Source organism: Chenopodium quinoa, unplaced genomic scaffold, assembly GCF_001683475.1.
Source record: "Chenopodium quinoa cultivar QQ74 unplaced genomic scaffold, ASM168347v1, whole genome shotgun sequence".
In the NCBI taxonomy this organism is placed as follows: domain Eukaryota; kingdom Viridiplantae; phylum Streptophyta; class Magnoliopsida; order Caryophyllales; family Amaranthaceae; genus Chenopodium; species Chenopodium quinoa.
In genome coordinates this window covers 485519-495773 of record NW_018744855.1, presented here as the reverse complement: position 1 = coordinate 495773, position 10255 = coordinate 485519, and the positions used below count along the sequence as shown (strand labels likewise).

The following is a 10255-nucleotide window of genomic DNA, read 5'->3' as shown; positions in this document are numbered from 1 at the left end:
TCCAAAAGTAACAAACACTTTTCCAACACTAGTGGAAACCTAACTTACTTTGCTACTCGTATATTATTACCAGTATTGTTAATTTTACAATCCTTTAAAACCATGGTATGTAGTAAGTACTATGTAGGATGTAGCAATAATATAATTATCCTACCCCAATAACAACCCTCCTCTGTCTCTGTTTCTGTTAAGGTCCACTCTTGATTCTCGGCCGTAAATTATGTAAATGAATGGACCATTAAAGTAAGATGCAGTCACGTAATACAGTTAGTATATTCTATAACAAATAAAAGTGGGTCCTATTGTGTATCACAACACGTAGGATACATTTTTAGGAGAGTCTTCCCTAAGCCACTGCTATAAAAGGGATTGGATTCCTCTTTAACGTGAATATATCACATTTCCCTTGTTTCTCTTTTCCTATTACCTTGCTTACTACTTTCATTTCCTATATTCTTCTCCTCATAACAAGAATATAGCTCAAACAACAAAGTGCAACTCACTTCCAAAATAATAATGGCTCTTCCCGTAACTGATGATTTTGGAAAAACTCTTAGTGATGCCTGGGACTACAAAGGTCTTCCTGCTAACCGCAGTAAGACTGGCGGTTGGATTCCTTCCGCCATGATTTTAGGTCGCCATTTCTTATCCTTATATTTCATTCTCCCGCTTAAGTTTGTCTGTTTGTTTTCAAGAAAGAACATGCTCGTTATATAATTGTCGCATTATTTGAAAGTACATCTAATTTAGATTTGTTTTTCGTGGACCAGGTGTGGAGACATGTGAGAGGTTGATAACACTAGGGATCGCATTTAACTTGGTAACATACTTAACCGGGGTAATGCATTTAGGGAATGCTACCTCGGCTAACACGGTCACCAACTTCCTCGGTACCTCCTTCATGCTCTGCCTCCTTGGTGGTTTCATTGCTGACACCTTTCTTGGCCGGTTTGTTTCTCCCTCTTCCAACATTTCTTTTGAATTTTAGTACCTGTAAAAAAAAAAGTTACGTATACAGTAACTCTAAGCCCTCCCAATAGCTCCACAAATTGCATTTAAATTTTTTTTTATAAAAAGCGTGGTCTATATTCTCCATGATAAAAATTCAAAAAACGCAATATACAAAAAAAATTGACATGATTCATGAGTTATCCCTAAAATTGTTGGTCACTAGCCCTCCAAAAAGTAGCATTTATTTAAAAACACAATATGTTTTTGATATTGATTGCTTAATTATAGTATTCTGATTCCTTTTATTCTTGGATTTTTGTTTAACAGGTACTTAACCATTGCTATCTTCGCCACAGTCCAAGCATTGGTAATTAATTAAGATCACAACCTTTTTTTAACATCTTTCTTTATGAAATAGGTTTAGAGCCTTTTTCATTTAACTTATTTTCACTTGTGTAAGAAAAGATAAGTTCAAGAAAATAATTTATGATAAGACAAATTACACACAAATTTTCAGTAAGTTAAATTAGGTAAATTTAGATAAGCTAAGATAAGGGTAAAATGAAATCAGATGAATAAAATACGCTCTAAAAAGATTCCCTTTTCCCCAATACTATCAATTGAATCTATGAATATGGACCATGCGTCTAAATAAAGACTTCCTATTTAAAAAGCTCACGAATGTTACATATTGAATCAACTCCTTTATTGGAAAGTGAAATTTACCATTCAATCATAGTGATGAATGTGATGATGATTTTAGTAATAATACTATATTTTCAAAAAAAAAATTAATCATGCACTGAATAATTCAATTGGCCAATACATAACGTTTGATCTATCATAACTCTAATATAAACAGTTTGTATGATTTGTTTATATATATATATATATATTAGAAATGACCCTAATTAATAATAATTATGTATTGCTTGAAACTGAAAGTATGTATATGTTGATTGTGTAGGGTGTGACAATATTAACCATATCAACTATAATTCCGAATTTGCGTCCACCCCCATGCCCGGAGAACTCCTCAACGTGTATTAAAGCCAACGGGACGCAACTTGGTGTTCTCCACCTAGCACTCTACTTGACAGCCTTAGGAACAGGTGGTCTAAAATCGAGTGTATCAGGGTTCGGATCAGATCAATTCGATGACAAGGACAAGGATGAAAGAAGTATGATGACAAAATTCTTTAATTGGTTCTATTTCATAGTAAGCTTTGGGTCACTAGCAGCAGTTACAGTGTTGGTGTACATTGAAGATAATTTGGGAAGGCAGTGGGGATATGGAATTTGCGCTTGTGCTGTAGTGGTTTGCCTAATAGTGTTCCTTTTGGGAACTAAACAATACCGTTTTAAGAAGCTTGCTGGTAGCCCTCTCTCTCAAGTAGGTGCAGTCGTTGTCGCGGCATGGAGAAAGAGAAAGGTTGAACTGCCTGCTGACTCTTCTCAACTCTTTACCGTTGATGAAATTGCACAAACTAGTGTTAAATCTAAGCAAAAACTTCCTCACAGCAAGCAATTCAGGTCTGTTTTCATACTCTTGTCCTTTTTTTTTCGTTTAGGTTACAAATATTTACTCATGTGAAATTAAGTTAGATTCGTCTTTTTAAATACCAATCATCTTTACTCTTATTGCATGTTTAGTGAAACTTATTAGGCTGCATTATTGGAATGTTTTGTAATTATCTGCCGATTAGGTGCACTTCTCATATTAGTTAAATTGTGTTTTCAGATAGTTTGTCCTACGTACAAAACTTCTTACAAATATCTAAAAAATCAGTAGAAAAAACTACTACTCCGTATTATATTAAGATTCAATTAGTTATTCCCTTCAAAAAAAAAAAAAAAAAAAAGATTCAATTAGTTATTAAAAATAATAAATTAGAAACGTTATAGACCATGGTTGGGCAGGGAATCAGGGATGGTTACTGATTAATTAGCTGGCAGTAAGTGGCAAGTAGTGATACATCATACATCCTAGTATGATATATTGTGTATATATGGACCATATATATTTATATATATTCATCCATCTAACAGAGAGAAACTATCATTATTATGTATTTGTTTTTGCTAATTTAAGAAGAGTATTAAAACATTAACATCAGCCACTAGGATTATCATGTTAAGTGAATGATAGTCCCTCATTTTGTTAGCTCTTATCTGGATTAACTATTTCAATTATTTTAGTTAGGCAAGGGTTTTAGTATTACACATACTGATAAACAAAATAAATTTACATGAAATGTCGTTGCATGAATTAGCAATATCAATTTGTTTCTCATCGAAACTCACAAATAAATCATAAAGATGTAGCGTCATTGATAATTGTCCGTTAAATACCATTTAAATCACACACTTGTCTTGAATTAGAACAAAGTCCAACCCTACTAAATTATCATAGTACACTCAAACTAAATTTAAACTGCTCGTAGATAGTAAATAAAATGTTTATTCTTGTAGTGAAACAACTACGTAATTACGTATTGGATAGAACACAATTTTTTTAAAAAAAAATAATAAAAAAATAAAAAACAAAAATGTCATTATTATTATTTTCAATATTAGAAGTGAGCCATGTGATGTTAAGGACTGAAATACTAAATGCATGAATCAAATTAAAGGTAAATAGGTAAGAAACAGAGAGGCTGCACATCCCAATCTGAGGGTGACCACCTAAAAATTAAGTTTGGCTGTTGTGACCACATAACATAAATTTGTATTTGTCTGCTTTATTAACTTTTAACCTAATAATGTCAAGACAAGTTTTGGAAAAATATTACTGGTTTGTCTACGAGAGTGAGGCACCAAGTTTAAGATTCTCCATACTAGTGTTGTAAAGATTCAGATCAGATTCTTTGGCATAAAATTCAACAAACCACTACTTTTCTAACTTTTTTTGGCTGCTACTTAGATATTTCCATACACCACATCCATCAATTATGATCAAACACTCGGAGATTCTTTCCTATGATTCTATAAAGTTGGTCAAACTTAACTTTTGTCTTTTGAAGATTTTAATGGTATTCAATGGCTCTGTTTGCACAAATATGTTTAGAAGCAGTGATTTTGATTTTGATTTTGTTAACTACTTTTCTCACATACTTTATACTTTTGCTACTACAATTGATTAGTTCATTTTATAGTCACGCTATTAAAGCCATAAGCTAGATTTAATTTTCGGCGTAAAAACACATTTTTAGTTAGACTGTCCAAACTCATACTTTATTAGACCTAACCGGGATAGATATAGTAGATCAATATGTTAAGATCAACTCTAGAGTAATTTACTCGCAGGAAGGTGTTGAATTTGGAATAATGTGTCAGTCACGAGCAAGCACGTAAGTAGAGTGGCATGTCACCCGCAAAACACAGTGCACGTTTACAAAGATGAGGGGGGGCTTGGTTGTTTTATTCAATGTCAATACGAGAGAAATGACCTCCCCCAGTTATATAAACAAACAGATGAATACAAGAAAGAGAGAGAGTGTGACATATTTCTCTTAGCTGTGCTCTATGCTAGCGTACACACCGCCCACTCTCAAACTCTTTGAATATTCATTTCTTCACTTGGAATCTACTCTTTTGATTTTCGCAAATTGCCCCTCATTAACAATTTTAATTAAATAGTAATACTCGTGATAATTTAGTCGTCGATGCTGCACAGTTTGCTAGCTAGATTCATTGGATCCCCTTTTTTCAAAGTATTTGTCCCTCAAGTAACCAACACTATAGATGATCCCAGCACTTTATTTTTTTTCTACATACGGCAATAAGTTTATTTAAATAATCTTGTTCACCTAATTATAATCTAATTCGTTGAATTAATTTTCTTTTCTGCTGCATATGATTTGGTATGCCAATCCTATAACAGTACTATCTACTATTCCCCAACTTAATTGTATGATCCACCTAGTTATCCCTAATTCATAGACTATCATCTATTATTGTCCCAACTTGTTATTTCATTTTTTGGCGTTCATGTGTTTGACCTAGATATTTATTAATATAATTGGTTAATACAATAATTGAAGAACTAACGTTTATAATTCTTGATCAATATATAGGTTTTTGGACAGGGCTGCCATAAAGACAGCTGAAATGGGCGAAGACTTGGCCTCGGTAAGCAAATGGGACTTAATGACATTGACCGATGTAGAAGAGGTGAAAATGCTCGTAAGAATGCTTCCAATTTGGGCTACAACAATAGAGTTTTGGACTGTTCATGCTCAAATGACTACATTCTCCGTGTCACAAGCAGTGACTATGGACCGTCACATTGGTTCTAAATTCCAAATCCCACCAGCCTCAATGACGGCCTTCCTCATTGCTAGTATTCTCCTTACAGTCCCTATTTATGACCGTCTTGTGGCTCCTATTGCAGCTCGGTTGTTCAAAAACCCACAAGGCCTCTCACCCCTTCGCCGTGTTGGTGTTGGCCTATTTTTTGCCACAGTCGCGATGGGGGTGGCTGCCCTCACTGAGATCAAAAGGTTGCACGTGGCCAAGTCCCATGGATTAGAGCATGATGCAAACGCGATTGTACCAATATCCGTATTCTGGCTGATTCCACAGTTTATATTAACTGGTGCTGGAGAAGCCATGATATATGCAGGACAGCTAGATTTTTTCCTAAGAGAATGTCCAAAGGGAATGAAGACTATTAGCACAGGGTTGTTTTTAAGCACACTAGCCCTAGGGTTTTTCTTAAGCACGGTGGTGGTTTCGTTAGTGAACTCAGTAACTGCCCACACTACGCCTTGGTTGGCGGACAACCTCAACGAAGGGCGGCTATACAACTTCTATTGGTTGTTGGCAATCATAAGTTTGGTGAATTTTGTATTATTCTTGTTCTGTGCAAAGTGGTATGTGTACAAGGAGAAATGGCTGGCTGCTGAGGGATTTGAAATAGAGATGGACGAGACACCAGGCCCATCATGCCACTGAGCCCCATAAGACAGAACAAATGAAATACAATCTTTTGCATGTACGTAATTCCTCCGTCGTCAACAATTCATAAGATAGAAACAAGCAAGAAATGGAGGTGTAACATATTACATATATATATATATATACTCCATAAGTAGGATCACTTAATTTTGTCCATGGCCGAAATGCATATGGCTACAACCGGCTCGTAAGAACGGTTTGAATAAGGGGCCTTCTTGTATCATACACAAATTTTCAATATACATCAACTCCCTTTTCTTTCTCTGCGCCTTGTCATCTGCTCATCTTGCAATTGTGTGATTTTCTTTCCTGTTTCTCTATTGTTTTTTTTTTTTAACTTGTAATACTAGTAATAAAAATGAGCTTAAACTACTTCCTCCGTTAATGGTTAATTGCAACAAAGAGGTATTATTTGTGAGATATAAAATATTCATTTGTTGTAATTAACCACTAACGGAGGAAGTATTAACCTTTACTTGGGCCCTGATGGTAAACTATTGATGGCCCATACTATCCCACAAGTTTCAAAAACACTTATAGGCCCAATCATCCCTCTTAGCAACCCTAATGCATATTGGGCCTGATTTGCTGTGAATGAGTACATTTGTCCAAATGTTTTCTATTATTTTAAGTATGATGTTCTAAATGAAATGAAATTAGAGTGTGTTATCTATTTTGTAATATTTCCCACCAATTACCAACAAAGAAGACAATTAATACCATGCGAAACCCTTCTTTTGTTATTAAAAAAAAAAAAAAAAAAAAAAAAAAAAAAAAAAAAAAAAAAAAAAAACTAATTAGTATACACAAAGGAGTAGTATTGTTGAAAAATGAATCAACATTACAAACCATTCAGGGGGCGTTTGGTTCACATAACTAAGGTATAAGGTATGGGTTTAGAATGTTTTAAACCCATACCTTATGTATGTTTTATGATTTTAAGAGTTTCAAACTCATACCTCAAACCCCCAAGGTATGGTGACAGAATTTAGAGAATGAATATTTTCTGTATATTGTATTAGCCTTTGCACAAAATATATATACACCCTAATAGAAGAGATTAGGCCTTATAAACATAAATCGGCCCATTAACTAAATACAATACTAAGTACAATATTAGGCCTCAACACCCCCCCTCAAGTTGGAGCATGCAAGTCACAAATGCCCAACTTGCCTAGAAGATACATGAATTGTTGCTTGCCGAGAGCTTTAGTAAAAATATCCGCGAGTTGGTCCGTTTTCTTCACATAAGACGGACTAATGATACCGTCCTGAATCGCATCACGAAAATAATAACAATCCACCTCAATATGTTTGGTACGCTCATGGAAAACCGGATTCTACGCAATATACAATGCAGATTGATTGTCACAAAACAAACTCATAGCACGGGGATGCGAGACACCCAAACTCAGAAGAAGAGCCTTTAACCATTTCAACTCATCGGTAGTTTTGGACATTAAACGGAACTCGGCCTCTAAGGAAGACTTAACAACAGTATCCTGCTTCTTAGTTTTCCAAGAAATAGGAGAACCACCAAGGAACACCAACCAACCCGTAATTGATCGTCTCGTCAAAGGACAACTAGCCCAATCTGAGTCACACCAACCTGTAATATGCAAATCACAATTTGCACTCATTAGGATTCCCTGACCCGGACATCCTTTCAAGTAACGCACCGTACGAAGGGCGGCCTCCCAATGATCTTGACGCGGTTGTTGCATGAATTGAGACAAGATATGAACCGCATAAGCCAAATCAGGTCTAGTAAAAGACAAATAAATCAAACGACCCACAAGACGCCGATACATGTCAGGATGAAGAATAAGAGGGGACTCTGATTTAGCCAGAGTATGATTCTGCTCAATAGGAGTACCTGCCGGACGGGCCCCTAACAAACCCGACTCTGCAATAATATCAAGTGTATATTTCCGTTGACATAAAAATATGCCTTCCGGACTCCTCGCAACCTCAATACCAAGAAAGTACTTCAACACACCCAAATCTTTCATATGAAAATAGTCACTCAAGTATGATTTGAATGTTGAAATAGCAAAAGGATCATTACCAGAGATAATCAAATCATCAACATACACCAGAACACTAAGTTGAACAGATCCAGATTGCATAGTAAACAAAGAGTAGTTAGAGTACGATTGCAAAAAACCGTACCTCTTTAGAGAACCGTCTAATTTAGAAAACCAACAACGAGGTGCTTGTCGGAGACCATACAAAGACTTCCGAAGACGAAAAACCATACCAGGTTTGGTGCCATGAAAGCCAGGGGGAGGCTTCATATACACCTTCTCATCAAGATCGCCATGAAGAAAAGCATTGTGAACATCCATCTGATGCAGTTCCCAATTTTTCGCCGCAGCAACAGCTAAGAAAGCACGAACAGTGACCATCTTAGCAACGGGAGCAAATGTTTCAGTGTAGTCAACACCCTCAACCTGATGATTACCAAAGATAACAAGACGAGCTTTTAATCGTTCAACCGTGCCATCGGAATTATGTTTCACCTTATAAACCCATCTGCACCCGAGAGCCTTTTTACCCGGAGGTAATGTTGCCATGACCCAAGTTTCATTATCTTCCAATGCAGATATTTCTTTCCGCATAGCCTCTTTCCAACTTTCATGTTGCATAGCTTCTTTAAAATTGCGAGGCTCAACTGCCGTATCTACAGCTGCAATAAAAGCACGGTGTCGCATAGAAAATTTATCACAACTCACAAAGTGTGCTAAGGGGTAAGGAGTACCCGAGGAGCTTGGAATTGGCGGTGAACTGTGAGAGATAGATGGACATGGAAGAGAAACAGTATGTGCCACATAATCACGGTGCCAACCCGGAGGGTGTCTATGCCTCTGACCACGATCCAAATCCAAAGAAGAGGTAGAGGGGGGGTTCGTAGCAGCCTGTGTACTGCTGCCCAAAACAGTAGTGGAACCGGGCTGGGGGCTGCTGTCCGGAACAGTGGCAGAAGTAGACTGCTCTGCGTGGCAGCCGCGGCCAGCAGTGGACACCGCAACAGGGTTGTGGTACAGGTTGCCAGAAGCAGCAGTTTGGGCAGCCTCGGCAGAGCTATGAACAGCCGTAAATGGCGTAGCAGGGCTGGTAGGATCATGAGTATTATCGGGATTAAGTGAGCCCTCACCAACCTCTAGCACGTGCTCGAGATCGTCCAGAAAATCAATATCAACACTAACATTGTTATTAGACACATCATCCGTACCCATATGAGTATCCGCAACCCCAACATTATCCACAAATGGAAACTCACGTTCATAAAACTTGACATCACGCGAAACAAAAATATCACCCGATTCCAAGTCATACAATTTCCAACCCTTTTTACCGTGAGGATAGCCTACAAACACACACTTCTGGCTCCTAGGAGCAAATTTATCACCCTTAGATTTTTTATTGTGAGCAAAACATAGACACCCAAACACTCGTAAAACATCAAAATTAGGTGGCTTATCAAAGAGTAATTCGAAAGGGGTTTTATTGGCTAGAAAACGAGAGGGGGTACGATTTATTAAATAAACCGCCCCAAGGACACACTCTCCCCAAAAACTGATAGGAAAATTTGCCTGAAACATTAAAGCACGACTCACATTTAAGATATGTTGGTATTTACGCTCTACCCGGCCATTTTGTTGTGGTGTACCAACACAAGAGGTTTGAAAAAGAATGTCATGTTCATCAAAAAACGAAATCATGTGTTTAAATTCCGTCCCATTATCACTCCGAACACATTTCACAGTTGCATCAAATTGGCATTTTATCATAGCAAAAAAAGAGCAAAAAGAAGAATAAACTTCAGTTTTATCGTTCAATAAATAAACCCAAACACCTCTTGAAAAATCATCAACAATTGTCAAAAAAATAGCGTGCACCACAAGAAGAAGGAGTTTTATACGACCCCCACAAATCACAATGTATCAGCTCAAAAGTACGACTAGCTCTACTATCACTAGTAGGAAAACTATCACGAGTTTGCTTAGCTTGCGGACAAATTTCACAAGCTTTATTCAAATATTTGCTACTAGAACTAGAACTAATAGCAGGAACTAACTTGACAATAGAATTCGACGGATGCCACAGACGACGATGCCATAACTCAAAGGTGGATATCTCCGGAGTAGTCACCGCACATACTGATGGTAGCCGCCGGAAGTAATATAGGCCATCTATCCGTTCACCGCCTCGAATCAGGCTCCTCGAGTGTTGGTCCTGTATAGCACACAAATAGTCAGTGAATTGGACAAAACAAGAAGAATCATCAATCATTTTCGAGACCGATATTAAATTGCAATTTAATTGGGGAACAAATAGAACA

The 10255-nt window shown here is 37.0% G+C and overlaps 1 protein-coding gene across 1 annotated transcript; it reads left to right on the top strand.

Moving 5' to 3' along the window:
• Positions 1–423: 423 nt before the first annotated feature.
• LOC110704625 (protein NRT1/ PTR FAMILY 6.3-like) lies at positions 424–6174 on the top strand. Its single transcript, XM_021882442.1, has 5 exons — positions 424–634; positions 771–948; positions 1279–1318; positions 1919–2484; positions 5028–6174. Exons 1-5 carry the CDS (start codon positions 517–519, stop codon positions 5905–5907), a joined length of 1782 nt encoding a protein of 593 aa, XP_021738134.1. The 5' UTR covers positions 424–516; the 3' UTR covers positions 5908–6174.
• Positions 6175–10255: the final 4081 nt, after the last annotated feature.

Coding starts and splice junctions, on each gene's coding strand:
- LOC110704625 (XM_021882442.1), top strand. CDS start 517: ATGGCTCTTCCCGTAACTGATGATTTTGGAAAAACTCTTAGTGATGCC. Junction 949..1,278: donor GCTGACACCTTTCTTGGCCG/GTTTGTTTCTCC, acceptor TTTGTTTAACAG/GTACTTAACCATTGCTATCT. Junction 1,319..1,918: donor TCGCCACAGTCCAAGCATTG/GTAATTAATTAA, acceptor TTGATTGTGTAG/GGTGTGACAATATTAACCAT.